This window comes from Perna viridis, chromosome 5 (assembly GCF_037379345.1).
Source record: "Perna viridis isolate PV_CMFRI_1.1 ecotype Kerala chromosome 5, ASM3737934v1, whole genome shotgun sequence".
Taxonomy (NCBI): Eukaryota; Metazoa; Mollusca; class Bivalvia; order Mytilida; family Mytilidae; genus Perna; species Perna viridis.
This window is the reverse complement of record NC_142449.1, coordinates 18,173,801-18,191,416: the sequence shown is the minus strand read 5'-3', so window position 1 is coordinate 18,191,416 and position 17,616 is coordinate 18,173,801. Positions and strand designations below refer to the sequence as shown.

General features: G+C 32.8%; 1 protein-coding gene across 2 annotated transcripts in view; it reads left to right on the top strand.

Annotated features, from left to right (window-relative positions):
* LOC148616357 (dynein axonemal heavy chain 8-like) overlaps positions 1 to 17,616 on the top strand; it is a 110,501-nt gene that overhangs the window by 10,159 nt on the left and 82,726 nt on the right. For both annotated transcript variants that reach the window (XR_015922164.1, XM_088583290.1), the window contains exons 5-14: positions 997 to 1,148; positions 1,533 to 1,728; positions 2,961 to 3,130; positions 8,987 to 9,163; positions 10,741 to 10,854; positions 11,138 to 11,245; positions 11,756 to 12,004; positions 13,005 to 13,202; positions 15,277 to 15,353; positions 16,612 to 16,705. Coding sequence is in view for 1 of the 2 variants with exons in the window: in XM_088583290.1 (XP_088439416.1) it covers positions 997 to 1,148; positions 1,533 to 1,728; positions 2,961 to 3,130; positions 8,987 to 9,163; positions 10,741 to 10,854; positions 11,138 to 11,245; positions 11,756 to 12,004; positions 13,005 to 13,202; positions 15,277 to 15,353; positions 16,612 to 16,705 (1,535 nt within the window). In the remaining variant the exon portion in view is untranslated. The remainder of the gene's footprint in view (positions 1 to 996; positions 1,149 to 1,532; positions 1,729 to 2,960; positions 3,131 to 8,986; positions 9,164 to 10,740; positions 10,855 to 11,137; positions 11,246 to 11,755; positions 12,005 to 13,004; positions 13,203 to 15,276; positions 15,354 to 16,611; positions 16,706 to 17,616) is intronic.

Here is a 17,616-nt window from a genome sequence, read left to right as displayed (position 1 = left end):
AACCTAGTCAGGCCTAATTGTGGGAGATCTCCATCAGTCCGTCATAAAATTGAGAGAGATTTGACAACATTATCAGCATATTTTTCAATGTTATAAATAAAATAAAACAGGATTTTAAATATTTTTTTTTCAAAACCATAAATACATGATATATACAAACGAATCAACAAAATTATTACACATTTATTCACAGAAGTGATGGTTGGTATGGCATAAAATAGATTTTGCCCTGTTCCAATGTTTATCACTGGCATGTCAATGAATCTGGCTTTGATGGACCTGCTTCCATCTTTAAAAATGCGAACAAGAGTAGCAAATAACATTTTGGCACCCCTTCTATTGCTTTCATCACTTAAAATACTGAAGGTTTCTGTTTACAGTTTTCAATCACTGTATGTTTGTAGCCTCAAGACTTAGTACGATAACCTGCTTTATGATTTGGGTGCATTTAGTCCTTTAACATTAAATTTCTCTGCAATTTTATTGTCAAGGAATGTTTTTTTTTTTTTTTTTTTTTCACAAAGTCAGTAAAATGATTAGCCATATGGAACGGCAAGTTGTGTTCGGCCCCAAAGTTCGTAAAATCTTGACATAACTATCCATTCAAAATTGTAAATCATGCTATTTGTAGATATGAACGAAGATAACTCTAGAGAGACTTGTATGTCAATCAGCTATTCCAAGCGTTTCGACAATAAAGCGCTTTCATGACCCATACAGTTGTTGACATAAACAAAAATGGAGCACAAAAATTGATGAAAGTTTGAGAAATTCAATTACGGGAGGTTTAACTAAGGAATTCTTGAAACCGGCAGATTGATGCCTCCTGCACAGGAGACTTATTTTTTGTGGGTCAAAAGGTAAAATAATGGGAGACTCTCACAAAAAACGGGAGGGTTAACACCTACGAGTGACTTGATGTTAAAAGTTCACTTTGGCTTCTAGATTGAGGGCTTTAGTTACGTTTTCCTTTTTTGTCTGATTATGCTTTTTCAGAATGTGGAAGAGTTGTTCCTGGTACTGTAAAAGGAACAATTGCACCTAGAGTTTTAGTAACAAGTGGAACTGGAGAAAAACTAAGAGGGACATGTATCTATTTTATAAGAACCAAGCAAGAAGTAGCATTAACAACCAAGAATATAAATGAAGTTAGTGACAACAAGTACTATCTTTTAAAAAAAAGAATAGCTTACGCAGTAAAATTTGTTCTTTTTATTATAAATTTTCTACATTAAAAAAAATTCTATTCTATTTTCTCCATGGTAGGAAATTTAACTGTATGAACATTAATGATATATTTTGCTGCATTTATAAATAGTTTCAACAACAACCTTGATGAAGATTATCTGACCTAAAACTCAGTGTTAACATGGTCACCTGTAGACCAAGTCAAAGTTCAAAAGAAATATCTCCTGGATTTATATGATTTTTGTCTGACATGCCATGTACAAATTTCAACATGACTGAAAGAGCTACTGATTGTAAAATTTTACAAACTTTAGAAAGATTTAAGCGTTCTTCTTTGCTTATAGGAGGTCACATTTGGTGTTCTAGATGCTACTGAACCTTCAGGAATTTTATCAGCATTTGAATGCATTATGTCCAAGCTGTATCAACAGTATTTAGGATCTTTGGAGACTTGGGGAGAACTGGACTCTGATCCTAATGGCAGAAAGTTAAGATCAGCATTTTTGGATGGCTTTGAAAGTTTTGTTAACTACCTTGGACGTAAGTTATGCTTTAGCAGTTAAGCATTTTGTGACTTTTGCACATATTCTTTTTATCAAGGGCTGTCTGTGCTAAGAACTATATCAGCTGCAATAAATGTTTTCTAGGCTAGTGGCTGAAGACACAAACTTGAAGGGGATAATGACAGGTTTTTTTATACTGCCTCCATTTAAAGTAAATATGAATTGTTCAATATATTTATTTGTCCCCAGCTCTCATCTGATACTCATCAGAAACTGCTGAATGGAATTTCTTGAAACTTTCACACATTCTATATTACATGAAGTTATTGCACGTCTTCTTTTCTGCATTTCCTTCTGATTGACTTTTTGGGTTTCATGATTGATATTAGTATTTGTATGTGAAATTGGAGTTGGTGGGATCAATAAGCTTACTTTTTGTAGCTTAAAAATGTTTTAACACCTATTTCTCGATATTTTTAGTGGTGATATATGTTCTATCTGAATTTTTTTTTTTAAACCCCTAATCATTAGTGAGCCATTGCTCAGATTTCTTGATGTTTTTTTTTTTTTTTTGTCACTGTAACTCAAGGGGACATGGAATACCAGGCATCCGTCCGTCTGTCGTACCATCTGTCCTCGTTTTCTGCACTTTTATTTTGTAGTGCTTTTACCAAATAAGTTTGTTTTTGGTATGTGGCCTTATTATGAAGAGTTGCAGTTACAGTTCAATGATTTTTTTTATGGTAGTTATGGCCTGTCGACTTCAGTGAATTTACAGTTTTCCACACTTTTTATTGAAATGCTTTTATCAATTGATTTTATCTTTTGTATGTGGCCTTATTACAAAGAGTTACAGATTAAGTTCGACTTTATAGCTGAATGATTTTTACAGAAGTTATTGCCCAAATGGACTTACCAAATATGAGTGAATTTAAAGTTTTCCACACTTTTTTTTTTTTTTTTTATCGTAGGAGACATTGGAACGCTGTTCTTTTATTGTTTTTTTGTTTTTGTTTTTTCAACTCACTTGTGTTTTTAAACAGTTTTAGCAGGGTAGAAAACTGACTCAAATTCTAGCCAGTCCTGAATACAATTTTTCAATATACTTACTATATGGCTATATAGATTTTTGCAAAAAATAGCCAGTCTCAGACTGGCGGGCAGGCTACTATTTCTAACTCTGGTTTCAGTAGCTGAGTTAGTAAAGTTAATACTTCATGTTTGTCTCATCCAGGTGAATTGCCACTATTATTTTTTATTTTTTATAAGATGCCCAAGCTAACTCAGGAGAAGGCGTAAGACTTGCAGCCAATACTAGTGAGAAGATAAATCTAAATACAGTCAAAAGTGCACAGGACTGTATCCAAGCTGCAGCTAATCCTGAAATTGTATCTGATTTAGAAGAATTGGCAACTGTATGGTGCAAACAGATAGAGCAGGTAACCACTTTCTAGGATCAGGACACCTCAGTTTTATTATCTGTGTTTTATTGTACCCTGCTTAACCCATTCAAGGCAAATGATGCCTCAAGGCATCACCAGGGTATGCAGAGTTGAAAATTATAGACTGCCCAACTGCCCGAGACTGCCTGTTTTATGATCGGGCAGTCACATGTTAAATTTCAACAGCCCGGTGGTCAGGCTATTTTTACAGGTGATTGGGATTACCCTTTTCTATTTTTGTAACGAGTTCTCGGTATTACCTCATTCATAATGGAACTTAAGAATCAAACCGATCAAGTAACATTACATTATCATGTGTTTTGCTTCAATCTCTGCAGGGAGCATGGTAAACTCTTGTGTTTCAAATCAAATCCCATTGGCTGATTTTTATTGAATCAACCAATAGCGATCGCGCTTATAAAACAAAAATATTGACGGAAAGGGAAAAAATGAATTTGTTTTTGTTAGATCTTCAAAAGTTGTGTCTACATATGTATGTGAACCTACCATTGGTAGGTCATTTCTACTGGAATGAGAACCTTTTTACAGTTCTACTGTGGGAACAGAAAATATACCGCTTTCTGAACTGTCAAAAAATATCTAGAAATACCAGTATTCAAACCCCAAAATTTGTATTTCAATCTCATTCCTTTGATAATCTAATGAGCCATAAATTTGACAACAGGTGTTAATTGTGTCGAAATAGGTAAAGAAATGTTTTATGACCAGTAAATATTCTCCGTGGAGCAATCAGCTGATCAGTGTTATCGAGGATGATTGACAATTACAAGAATGGATTCCGATTGGATACATCCGCATTTAATGTACAGCCAATCATTTAATAAAGATCAATTTAATTTGTTAATTACTGTCAATTTAACAGTCTTAATTTTGTAGAGCCAAGTGTGTTAACAAATTTTAGAATTACCATTTTTGATTAAAAATGTCAGTTACCTCCCTTATAATTCTTATTTTACATTTTCTGTAATTTCAACAATACAGTACATTTCCCAAGTTTCGTTTGCAATAATTAAAGAAAATAATACTCCTTTAGACTTGTGATGATTTCGGAAATTTGGTATCAGCATTATTGAATATTTGCTTTATTTCCCCAAATATTTAACCTCATGGTATGCAGTTAATGAAAAAATCCTTTCACGTCAATTTTCATTATAGATGGTAGTGATCAGAAGACTGAAAATTGGTTGGTGCATTAATTTGAATATAACTTGTTGCAAGTGAATTAATATTCAGCATAGTTTATAACTAAACAAAAAAAATAACTTGTGGCAAGTGAATAAATATTCAGCATAGTTTATAACTAAACAAACTTCAAGTTTAAGGCTGTCCATAAACATCACACATAATTTACTTGTAATGCTAGTAGAAAACAAGTACTATCTTTAAAAAAAGATAGCCGTCGCAGTAAAATTTGTTCTTTGTACTTATAATTTTCATCAGGAAATAACACATGGCACGCTATTTCAATTTTCTTTTTTTAACCCCACTAAGTTATCAGTATTTGGCCAATCAGGAAAAAGAACTGCAGTCAGGCGACTTGCGTTTCCATAGAAGAGCATCTTTAAGGTCAAAGGGTAAAAAACGAAGCTATAACTGACTGCGTCAGAAAAACACTGATTACAAACCTCCAGTTTTCTAACCAACTCTCCAACTGAAAAATAACTAATCTCCAGTTTTGAAGGAACCACTTTATTACATGTAACAGTCTTTACGACAATATTTTAAACTTCCCTCCCCAAAAAATGACCTTGATTCCAAGGAAAAGAATGAATTGTATGATCAATCTAAGCCAAAATGATTAATTGTTCCAAGCTTTAAAACAGAGTTTCAAATGGTTGATTTGTGACAACTTGCATGGAAAGTTATATTGTCAACTATGCCGTTCAGCTGTCTGGAGATCAGTCTGAGGATATTGACAGTATCTGAGTTTTTCAATTTGTTTAAAAGTAAAGTAACAATAATTGAAATCAAAATCTAATTTTCATTTCCTTAAAGCAGAACTTTTCAGATTGCATGCTGAATTACATTGTAGACTGAAAATGAAATGCTCTTTAAAGTCACCAGTAGTGTCTCAATTATATATGCACTTGTTGCAATGTGTTTTCATCAAGTGACAAATCATAAGTCATACATAGTGCAGAACATCTTTAGGTATATCAAATCATACTTTTTTGTCATGCCAACATTTTAAACATCAATACATTAGAATCTGAAAAGGAAAATAGATTGGCATTTTATTGCATAAATGTTCAGGGCGGGTAAATTTTAATCAGGACAGGTAACGTTTTGATGTAGACAGCCTTGTGGTCTGGTAGATATTTCTATGAGTTTCCTACCCTGGGCTGTGGCTGTATGATGACTTGAATGATGCCTCAAGGCATCACTGGGCTATGGATATATGATGCCTCAAGGCATCACCGGGCTATGGACGTATGATGCCTCAAGGCATCTTGAAACAAGTAAAATTATAAATTTTTTTAAAGGGAGTTTTCATACATACTTAACTTCAATGTTCCATACTAATTGTTAAAACCATATTTGTTATATCTCAAATTTTCATTTAATGCATTGAGTTTGAGAAAAATAAACATTTGAGCCAAGTATGAGTGGTTTTAATTATACTTTTATTTTGAGGTTACGTCAAGCCGCCATATTAACATCTCACCGGACAGATGCTTGCAATGTGGATGCCAAAAGATAGTTTTTTCTTAAATTACTCGATAGCTTTTGGAACACATACAGTACTGATTTCATTTTTGCTATCAAACTTTTAACAGAAAAAAAATAACGCATGAAAAAAGGCTTTATACCAGTACTTTCTGATACTGAGTAGGTGGTCAGGCTTTCGCTTCCTCTAGCATCGGAAATATTATTCTACGAACTTTCCCACAACTTAGTAGGTCTCTTGCCATATTAGGTTTCTCTGTATTATATAAAGTCAATGCTATCATGAGCAAATTTGTAGACAAGATGGTCTATCAGTATGTACCCAAGAGACAAGTTTCTGTAGATGAAGTAATGGTTCAAGGAAGGTTATCTTTCAAGCAATACATGCCAGCAAACCCTACAAAATGGGGAATCAGAAGCTGACACTGGATATACATGTATTTCGTTCTGCAAAATATACAGTGGTAGAACTGATTGGACAGCTAATGGTCTTGCCCATCATGTTGTAAAATCATGCTTAGAAGGAGCTGAAGTCCTAGGGCAGGGATACCATGTTTATATGGATAATGTTTTTACAACATCTGCTTGATGATCTATTTGAAAATCACAACACTGGTACCTGTGGTACAGTCAGGTCAAATCGTAGGGAGCTACCTAGGAACATTATGAGAAAGAACCCTGAAGGAATAACCAATCGTGGGAACATGCAGTTCAGGCAGAAAGGGGCCATCAATGCAACAGTATGGAAAGACAAAAAAAATGTAAGCGTTATTTCTACCATACATGACAGCAGCACTGGAACAGTACAAAGAAATGTACAACCGCCGAATGGTCAATACCAACAGCAGGACATACCATGCCCTCAAATGATTGTAGACTATACTAAGTATGTGGGTGGTGTTGATAGGGCTGATCAGTATATTCAGTATTATGTTTTCCAACACAAGACCTGAAATGGCCAAAGAGGATTTTACTATGCTTGAAATTCTGAAATTTAATGCCTTTAGGCTCTTCTTGTGCTCTCCAAACCATCAACCTGGACCAAATAGGAGATCATAGACCTTCTTAGATTTTTCTAAAGCTGTGGCTGAAGAATTGATTGGTGAACGTCCGTCACTAGTACTCGTGGAAGCTTGTCTTTCACAGAAACATCTACCAGGAACTTTCCAAACAAAAAGCTGGTGCCATGTGTGTCATTGGAGAGTGCACTCCAACCAAAAAGACAAATGAAACAAACCAGGTATAGACTGCATAGACTGTGGAAAACATTTATGTCTCCCTGATTGTTTTACCATCTTCCATAACAGAAAATCCTACTATTAACTGTCCATGCATCTTTATTGATGTTGACTTTGTTGTTTGAAACCTTATTTGAACTTTTTTTATTTGGAATTTTGGAGTTTAATGTTTGTTTAATTAATTTTTGAACTATAAAGAGTGGATTGTACATCTTAAGATGACTGATATTATCAGGCAGTTGCAAGAAAAAACTACAAAATACAAGCTCAATTTTAGCAGGCAAGTAAATTTATGTATTGATTTTTTTATGTTTGTTTCCTAAAATATTTTATTGAATGACTATTCAAAGCTATCAACTCCTGAAAAAGGCCCCTACTCAAACCTGAATATAGAATATCAGATTTAGAGAAAATTGAAAACAATTACAAGGTTAGAAAAATATTCTGCAATAAAAAAAATAATCTGGTAAAATTAATTAATTAACAAAATAATTAATTTAATTTAACTTGTCCTTTTTGCACAGAGTAATAAATCCAGATAAATCTACAATAAATTTTTAGTTTTATTCACTCAATATAGAACAATAAAATTAATCAATACAATGCATGATATTGGTAAACCATATGTGGTCGCTCGTCAAAATTAAGTTGAGTTATCTTTCTTTGCTTCATGTTTACATAACCACAAAATGGTGGATTATCTCGCCAGGTTTCTTTCGACATTTCTTCAGGATATCAGGCATTATATTGAGATTGTATTCCTTCCGATGAAGCAAAAACATTTTTTGACATCATGTAAAACTTCAGGAAACTCATTTTGTAAATGAACATGACGATATTAGGGGGAAAACAAAGGCTGGAAAACAGTCGTACTTGATAAATACTTGTCAATATTTCCCCACTCCCTTAGACTTTAAACTCAAGTCTCGGATACTGAAATTTCATAGAAGTTTGACTTTCCTGTTGGTTGTCTGATATAAATTGACAATTTTTTAGTAAGCCCCTAAAATTTCAAACCGCTAATCAACGTCAAATTTTATTACTCGTCCTTCAAAGTTGAGAAACACGTTGTAGCAAGCACATGTCAAAAATAAGTCCAGCCAGGAAACCACTCATGCTAACATTTAGTCCGGCGTTAGGAATGTGCAGTCAGATAAAATTCAGTACTGAAAGTGTTAAATCTGAAATAGTAATGATTTATTCCCTCTATTTGTCTGATTGTCACACTTATCCTGTGTCTAATAGAAATTATATACTAGTTGATAGATCAAAAAGAAGTTTGAACTTAGCATTTCTTCATTTCGTTGACAACTATAGTAAGAAGCTATCTCGTGAAACTGGAGATATACCGAAAAGATTTTTTAAAAAGCCTTTTTATGGTGTATTTATATATTTTTGCATTGGTCTCAGCAACTGCATGTCACAGCCAGATGATATCTGTTTATGCAACCTCAGTAAAAGGTCATATAACACACTTAGCAAATTCAAACATTTCACTAACCTACTTTCTGTTTACCTATTTAGTGGATATTTTCAAGCTGTTATGACGAAAGACAAGATTTGTTTCTACTTGTTCAGCAACTACATTTCAGAGTCACGTTATATTTGTTATACAACCTCATTTAGGTGTCTCTCACATTGTTTTACCAAATTCAGATCTTTTGCAAAACAACTTTTTTTTACCAACTTAATGGATATTTCCAAGCCTTCATGAATTAAAACATATTTGTTTCACTTAACCCAGCAATTTAAGATATGCCATATCAATTTTGATTTCAATTTAGGCGAATACAATTTCCTGTTTGTACTTTGACAAAGTGGTTATAATATGTATGGTTAAGTTGACATTACTATTTCATTTGTGACATTTGTTTGTTTTCATTGTATGACTTGACAGGTTTGCATAATTTTTTTGCCATTTTTTTAGATTTTAGCTGAAAGTGACCAGATGAGGAAGGAAGCTGATGATACAGGGCCAATGGCCGAGTTAGATCACTGGCGACAGCTTATGGCTAGATTTAATGCTCTGTTAGAACAGATCAAAAGTCACCAATGTCGCATGGTTATCAATACTATCAATATAGCAAAGTCAAAAGTTCTCAAGGTACAAAATTAATTTTCATAATTCAATTTGATATAGTTGTTTTGTATAGTCCTTTTTTATAAAAAAAATCTTTGAATAGTCATCAAATATTTTTTTTCAAATGATGTTTGTTTTTAGGAAATAAAATGATTTTGATTCATTTCACTTTCAGAAGATTTACATACAATGCTTAACCCTTAGGCTGCTACACGCGGCATATGTCGTTCCGGTAATTCGACTCGTCATTGCTACACGCGACAATTGTCGTTTCTCGGACCCATTTGTTTATCATAGTTTCTAAGCAACAAAGGGAATTCCCTTACCGACAATTACGTATGATAATTGTTACAGAGGTTTTGATTGGTTGAAATCTGAAGTATATTTGTACTTCTCGGACGTTTTTACTGTTTACAATGAAAAATAAAAATCGTAAATAAATTTTTGAAAATGTCGACCAAATGGCCGACGTAGATTGGAGTGATGATAAACAAGTGGCTAATTTTTTCATTGATAACGATGATGATGAGGAATTCGACTTAGTAGCATTTGAATCTTTTGATTGAAGCATTTTATCATTATGAAAATTTTATCTGAAGTTTCAAAATAGTTCTAACTATGAATTTACTATTTTTGAGTTAACGAGCTTTTTACTCACCTTTAACGAGTTTTTTGCTTACCTGGGACTTACCTGTAACTGTTCAAAGTATTTTTTCTTACTGTGAAACTGTTTTATGAAGTTTTATGTTTACTAATGTTGTGTTGTTGCAGAGTTTATTTTGATTGTTAGCATTAAATTATAAATACTAAATTTTCACCTTTATTTGCACCTGTACAGGTAAAAGTTGGCCAATGACAGAAAACAATAACAGAAATGGAAACTAGAGAATCTAACAATACATATACATATAACTTTTATTGGTGTATGATTAAAAATATTGAAGTTATACTTGATGAAACTTGGTATGCATTCCAGATCAAAATTGTCATTTTTTATTCAGCAGTACATAATAAAACAATAGAATTTATATTGGCAGTTGAAGGGTTAAGGAGATTAATAAAAAGAAATGGTAGTACTTGCTTTAGATACTGTGAATGTATTAATTGCATGGTGTACTAGTTTTCGCTATTTTTGCGGTTGCCTGAAGAACACGAAAAATAGTACCCATGAACATATATTCACATTACCAAGTCCTTTGACTGTTATAATCATGGTTTCCACAATTTTGAATAGAAACATTGTTTTGTGTGAGGGTCGTATCATTCAATGCAATCAAGTATGAATTTGTACTAAGTCTAGCATAAAAACGTATACAGTAAAAGTGAATCTTTAGATAAGAATATATACACTGTTAGATTAAAATAGTCATAGGAAATTAAATATGTGGACTTGTCAATTTGTTAATGACGTATTAACAGCTGTCATTAATTTATTGAAATATGAACAGTAAAGTAACTGATCATAAGAGGAATCGCACACTGCCCAAACTATTGAAAAACTATTTTCTTCAACCTTGAAAAGGTTTCAGAAACCGCAAAAATTAATATGTTTACAGTATTGGGTTATGCATAATCACTATCATTTCTATGATATGTTACAGAAATGGAAAGAGCTAGACAAGAAGATTACTGACAGTGCAAATGAAACCAAAGATAATGTTAAGTACTTGTATACACTAGAAAAGTACTGTGAACCTCTCTACAGATGTGATCCGGTAAATAAATTAAAACTACTATATAGGAATTCGTCCGTTATGATACTTATTTATAATTTTACACTTGTATAAGTTTGTTGAATTTTGTATTCGCAACTAACAATACTTTGCTTTTAGAAAAAACATATTCTGCATTTTAATTTCCTTGTACTTGGCATTTTATCAAAAATGCTGATTACACTCTGCAAATTTTTACAAAGTCAGTTGAGTCCTTTCTTAGCCCTGTTAAAATACCCCATCCAAAATATTCAAGAAGAAATTAAATGGGTTTCATATACTGTAGGTTTCCATGACCAACTCGTTACCTGGATTGATCAATGCCATTCGCATGATCCATAGTATTTCAAGATATTACAACACATCTGAAAGAATGACATCATTATTTATAAAGGTTTGTTATTTGGGGCTGACTACGAACAAGATGAAAAGAATTTCTTGAAAAAATGTGTCTAGTTGTACTGTAGTATATTTACTTAACTGAAAACATTGAAAAGTTTACATCATAGATTTATAAGCTCATTTTTTATTAAATATAGCTGCTCAGGTGTTAAACCCCAATAATCAATCAATCAATCGTTTTTTCATGAGGCAGGGTCCTTTGTTTCACCCATGGCCTTGTCTAAAGCAATAACTGAATAGAAATGTAATTGTGATGAGACATAAACCTATACAACTGAAAGAAATTCAAGCAAACAATACCATCCGACCTTCAGAATGTAGAAATCAGTACACATTTACGATTACTGTTATTGTTAGCATGTATTGTATCATTTATGTAAGTACATACTTGAATAAAATAAAATCCACTCAAATGATTTTTCATGTAGCTTGTTACCTCATTCTTTAATTCAATAAGTCTCAAATTATAAATAAAAACATACATTTGAAATGTTTCTTGCAGATTACAAACCAAATGGTTACTGCATGTAAGAACTACATCACAGATCAAGGATTGAGCAGGATTTGGGACCAAGAAAGGGAATCTTTGGTAGAGAAGCTAAAGAACTGTGTGTCCCTTTATAGGAACTATCAAAATGTATTTCAAAGAACAAAGCAGAAAATAGAACAAACACCTGGGGAAAAGCCATTTGAATTTTCAGAAATGTACATTTTTGGGAAGTTTGAAACATTCTGTAAGAGACTTGACAAGGTAAAGGTTGATAAAAAGAATGTAAAATGTGCTTGCATAGTAAAATGTGTCTCTCTTTGCCTTAAAAATGTGGTTTCTCAGTTAATTAAGTTTTACATACCTCAGTTTTTTAAAATTTAAATTCTAATGAAATAATTTTTTGCTTTTTATTAGCTTTCTGAAATCATGTCTCATACCTGTACATTTAATTACACTTATTTTAAACCCAATCTGAAGAAAGAACCTTATAATAGGGATGCAGCTTTAGCAACATCCTATATATGTAGATGCTCTGAAACATGAATAGATTATATTTGTTCTGTTGGAAGTTAAATATTTCAGAAATGATGTATGTAGTAAGGATGTGATTGTTTGAACTTTTAATGCAGACATACAGTGTGTGTGTGTGCTATATGAAGTTTGCATAATCCTATTGGTCAAGACATCAGCAATACAGCAATTTAGGGGTGCCTTATGAACAAAGTTAAATGTTCTTATATATACCCCCACTTGCAAGGGGGGATTTATAGTGATAGGGGTGTCCTGCATTCCATCACCCTAGGGGACCCATCTCTTATCTCTTACTCCTCCTGTACCACTGAATGGAAGTCCTTTCCTTAAAAATTCTCAACAACTTGCCTGAATAATAGGGGAATGTATAGGATTCAACCAGTCTGAAACAAGAAAAGTATGTATCATTTCACTAGCCTGAATCAATCTTTATTAGCCCTGGGCTTTGGGCTGGTGGCTAAAGAAAAGCACTGCAGTAAAACTTTCACCGATTTTTACTACTTATATCCATTGTGCACTTCCTATTTTAGATTTTGACCCAAATCAATATGGAGGTCCAAAGGTGCATGTTAACAAATGTGGGAGTAGGGATATCAAGTTAGTGAGCATTGCTCACAGTTTTTCTAGTTTTAGTACAAATAACTGTCCTTTATAGGCAAAGCCTAATTACACAGAGTTCCTATATATACTATTAATTTATAAAATTGAAACATTGACATTTTATTTTTAGATAATCACTCTCCTTAACTATATTGAGGCATTTTCAACACTGACAGAGTCGAAAATCGAAGGGATAGATCAATATTCTGGCAGATTTCAACAGATATTGGGAAGCATAAAGAAAAAGCCTTATGATGTGCTTGATCAGAGAAAACCAGACTTCGACAATGATTTTGAAGATTTCAAAAGACAGCTTTCAGATTTAGAAGTATGTTTAGTGTAACTTTTTTAGGTTGCTGTGATTATTTTGTTTCAATGACACAATTGAAATACACGAGTTTTATAAGTCTTTAGAATCAAATGGTGAAAGCATAATAATTTATTTAGGTATTTGTCACTTAGTACCTTGTTAATCCTCTTTACTCATTTATTTTTAGTTTGCAGCTACAATGCAGATTTCATACATATTGTAATGATCATAAAACATTTCAGTGTTCAGCCATCCACTTTTTCCTATGGACAGGAAATGACATTAAATTTCTGTTAAACTTCTCCTACAGTTGCCCTTTAGATAACTGTGATCTGAATTCCACTTGTCCTAAAGTCAGTTTTACTTGCCCAAGGCCATAGGACAATCTTTAAAGCCATACCCTGTATGCATATGAATTTGCATTTATAAAATTTTAAAATGTTCATAAAATAAATCTTTTTAAACAAAAGTAAACTTATTCTCAGTATCACTTACATTCAAACTCTTTAGAAGTGTCATAAAAATGTGTTATCATAAGTTCTAATGGAGTAATGCAAGTAACAAATCTGAACATGCAAACTTTTTTTTCTTCAATGTTGAAATCTTATTCTTTATTTTGTGAATTATGTTGTTATTCTGTTACCAGTGATTGGGATTACTGTGTGCCATGTGTCATAGTCATATTTCCTCTTAGAATGGCACATTGAGTGACTAATGTGTCGTGTCATGTGCACGCATTAAGTTTCCATCCTTGATGGTGGAGTGTTGTCCACTACTTGTGACAGTGAAACATAAAAAAGACATGAAAATGTCTTTAAACAATGTCTTTATTAGCTGCTGGCGGATGTTTTGATCACCACAGTTTTTAGGGGATTTTAAGACCAGGGAATGAAACAGTACTTTGTCGATTTTTTAGATTACATATTCTTGATCACTTACGTGTTTGAAAGAACAATGAACTTTGTTTTAAAGAATAAAAAATAATTTGATAATGATATCAGAAAAGCGTGGACTGGCGGTCCCATTATAAATTGAAAATGCCACCAAAGACAATTTTAAACTAGACCCAAAACAGAAGAAATTATCTTTTTCAATGCCTAAAAAAATATTAATGATGGGAATTACCAGAATCAAACTGCAATTGTTGTAGAAACTGACTTAGCAGCTGGACACAGTTATGAACCCCCTATTGAAAATATTGATAATGGTGGAGGTGGAGACATTATCTAGTCCTCAAGCACCCCAAAAAAATCCAAAATCTGATTGCAGCCAAACAAAAAATAGACTCTTTCCTCTCATTTTTGATGAACTACTTTGATAGCCAAGTTAAGGTCTAACTGATGGGGGATCTCTGGACTGTGATAAAGGACTGGACAGTACATTAGTATAAAAACTCAAACAACAGAAAAGTGATTTGATGTGATAATTAATTGACATGTTAAATGTAAACTCTTAAAAACATTAAATCTGTAGTGTTAATTTAAGTTTGTTTATGCTACAAATGTACATTTGCTCTTCAATATCTATGTCTAGCCGGCCTAAGCTGCTATTCCAAATTTTGTCCCATATTTTTTTAGAATGGCCCATTGAATTGAAGGTTAAGGGGGCCATAGTCCCATTGACAAAATTTTAATCCCAATCACTGTGTTACTAAGGTGTTAAGTAAGTATTAGTGATTTGGCTAAAATCCTTATTTACTACCAAATTTCTAGTCTAAAATATTGTTGCCATTGAAGATTTCAATGATCATTACTTATATTTGTCATAAGTGTTGCTTTGAAGCGAAGATGGCAAAAATATAATGAGATATTGTAGTTTGGAATTATAAAATTCTGTTTTAATAAGCAAATGATTGAAGACTCTGGCTCAATTAATAATGAGATAGAACTGACATGTACTCTAGTTTCTTTTTTTTTTTTTTTTATATATTTGCAAGTTTTAGAGAATTGCTCATTCAGTGATCATATTTTGACAAATAATAGTGCTAACTTTCATTTCATATATTTCATTATTTTCTATGTTACTCTATTCATCTTTTCTTCTTGTTTAAAAAGATAACCTAGAGTTCACTCCTCACAATAATTTGTTATAGAGTGGGCTGCAGAATTTCATGGATAGTTGCTTTGCCAGAACTACCTCAACCATAATGGCTTTAGAACTTCTAACAAGGTAATGGCTATAGTCTAGAGAACTTTAAGATGAGTAAAGCAGATTTTTACTTAATTCTGGTTAAATTCTGCAACTTTGATATATATGTATATATGTGTGAGACCTTTCATTGTCATACATATGTATTTGCATTCAGAATATTTTTCTGAGATTATTTTTAGCTCACCTGGCCAAAGGCCATGTGAGCTATTGCCATCACTTGGCATCTGTCATCGTTAACATTTTTTCAAAACTCTTCTCCTCTGACACTACTTGACCAATTGAAACCAAACTTGTTATGAATGTTCCTTGGGGTATCCTGCATAGAACTGATGTGGGGATTTTTGATCCGTCGAAAACATGGCCACGTTACTAAAAATAGAATATAGGGGTCAGACAGTAGTTTTTCGCATATATCTTGAAAACTGTTAGGTTAAGCTAAATTCTGACGCGGGTAAAAGTGTTCAGCATGGTGTCATCTATCTGCGGTTAAATTTTCATTTTAATCCATTAAGTCATGTTGGAGTAATTGCCCTTTTCAAAGTTTTTTGCTATTTTCAATGTTATTTCTTTCTAAAATCTTCTCCTCTGACACTACTGTACCAATTGAAACCAAACTTGATATGAATGTTCCTTGGGGTATCCTGCATAGAACTGATGTGGGGATTTTTGATCTGTCGAAAACATGGCCACATTACTAAAAATAGAATATAATGCTCAGACAGTAGTTTTTCGCATATATCTCAAAAACTGTTAGGTTTAGCTAAATTCTGACGTGGGTAAAAGTGTTCAGCATGGTATCATCTATCAGTGGTTAAATTTTCATTTTAATCCATTAAGTCATGTTGGAGTAATTGCCCTTTTCAAAGTTTTTTGCTATTTTCAATGTTATTTCTTTCAAAAATCTTCTCCTCTGACACTGCTGTACCAATTGAAACCAAACTTGGTATGAATGTTCCTTAGGGTATCCTGCATGAAACTCCTTATAAGAGTTATTGCCCTTGAAAGGGGAAAAATGACAGTTTTTTGGGGGTTTTTTGTTTTGTTTTTTTTACAGTTTTCAGCCAATATCTTCAAAACTATGATAGATAGAAAGAAACTTTCAATTGCTGAAATGATCCTTATAATAAGTCCCACCAAAGTCTTCTTGAGTCAAAATTGTTAGACAACTTCTTGTTAAATTTATTGCCCTTGAAAGACAGAATTGAACCAGGTGAGCAATTCAGGCACTTGGGAGCCTCTTATTTAATCAAGACAATGCTATATATTAAAATTTCAGATTTGAAAAATTGAAAATGGAAGCACTGAAGATAGATGACAAGTATGCCACTATTTTGCGCCAATATGGTGAAGAAGTAGAAGAGATTAGGAAGGTTTGGTTATCAAGAATCATATTTACCACCCTAAATAAAGATTGAAAGGAAAAAAAATCTTAATAAATTTGTTATAGTATTAGAGAGTCCATGTATCTATATTTTTTAAGGAATGTGGTGATTATATTATGTTTAATAGATAGAACTTCTTTAGACCAGCATTTTGAGCCCTCATTTACTGAAATAGAACAAGGGGTTGCCAAGTTATGACATTTTTAAAGTCCCAAAATCATCCCCCCTTTTTTCCACTCGCAATGAAATCAGAAAATGACTTTAAGCCATTTTTTTAAAACAAATACTGAAGCCATTATTGAAATGACATCATTCAACATTTATTTTCTCAAAGAATGGAATCTTTTTATTGAAATTACTATGTATCATGATCCAGCCTTTTCCGCTTTTAGGAATATAACCAAGCCAAGTACTACAGCAAGTCTGTTTTGACGGGGTCAAAAAAGCCTCCATGACCATTTTTCCCCTGCTAAAAAATAAAAATGCTTACTACAATCTTGTTTCTTGGCTTAATTCATAAGAGAACTACAAGAATTCTTCAAAACAGAAGTGTTAATAATCAATCCAAACATAAAATTTAAGATTGATCAACTACTTTATATCCCACTTCTACCATTTCAGCCTGTAATGGCAAAATGGCACTATAGCATCTGTAGTGCAGTGCAACTAATTCAGTATAAAGGTTACAGACCACCAATTCAACCAATGAGCATTTGGAACGTACGCAAAAATAGTCCTACGCAGAAATTACCCCTGTTCCTCATAGTGCTGTGAAAAAAGTTCTCATCTTATTTAAAAAATTTAAACAGTTTCTGAAAGGAAAAACATTTCTGTACATTTTATAGGTGCATTTTGCTTCTTGTGATGTGAAGCCTAATCTCCATAATGATTTTTAAATA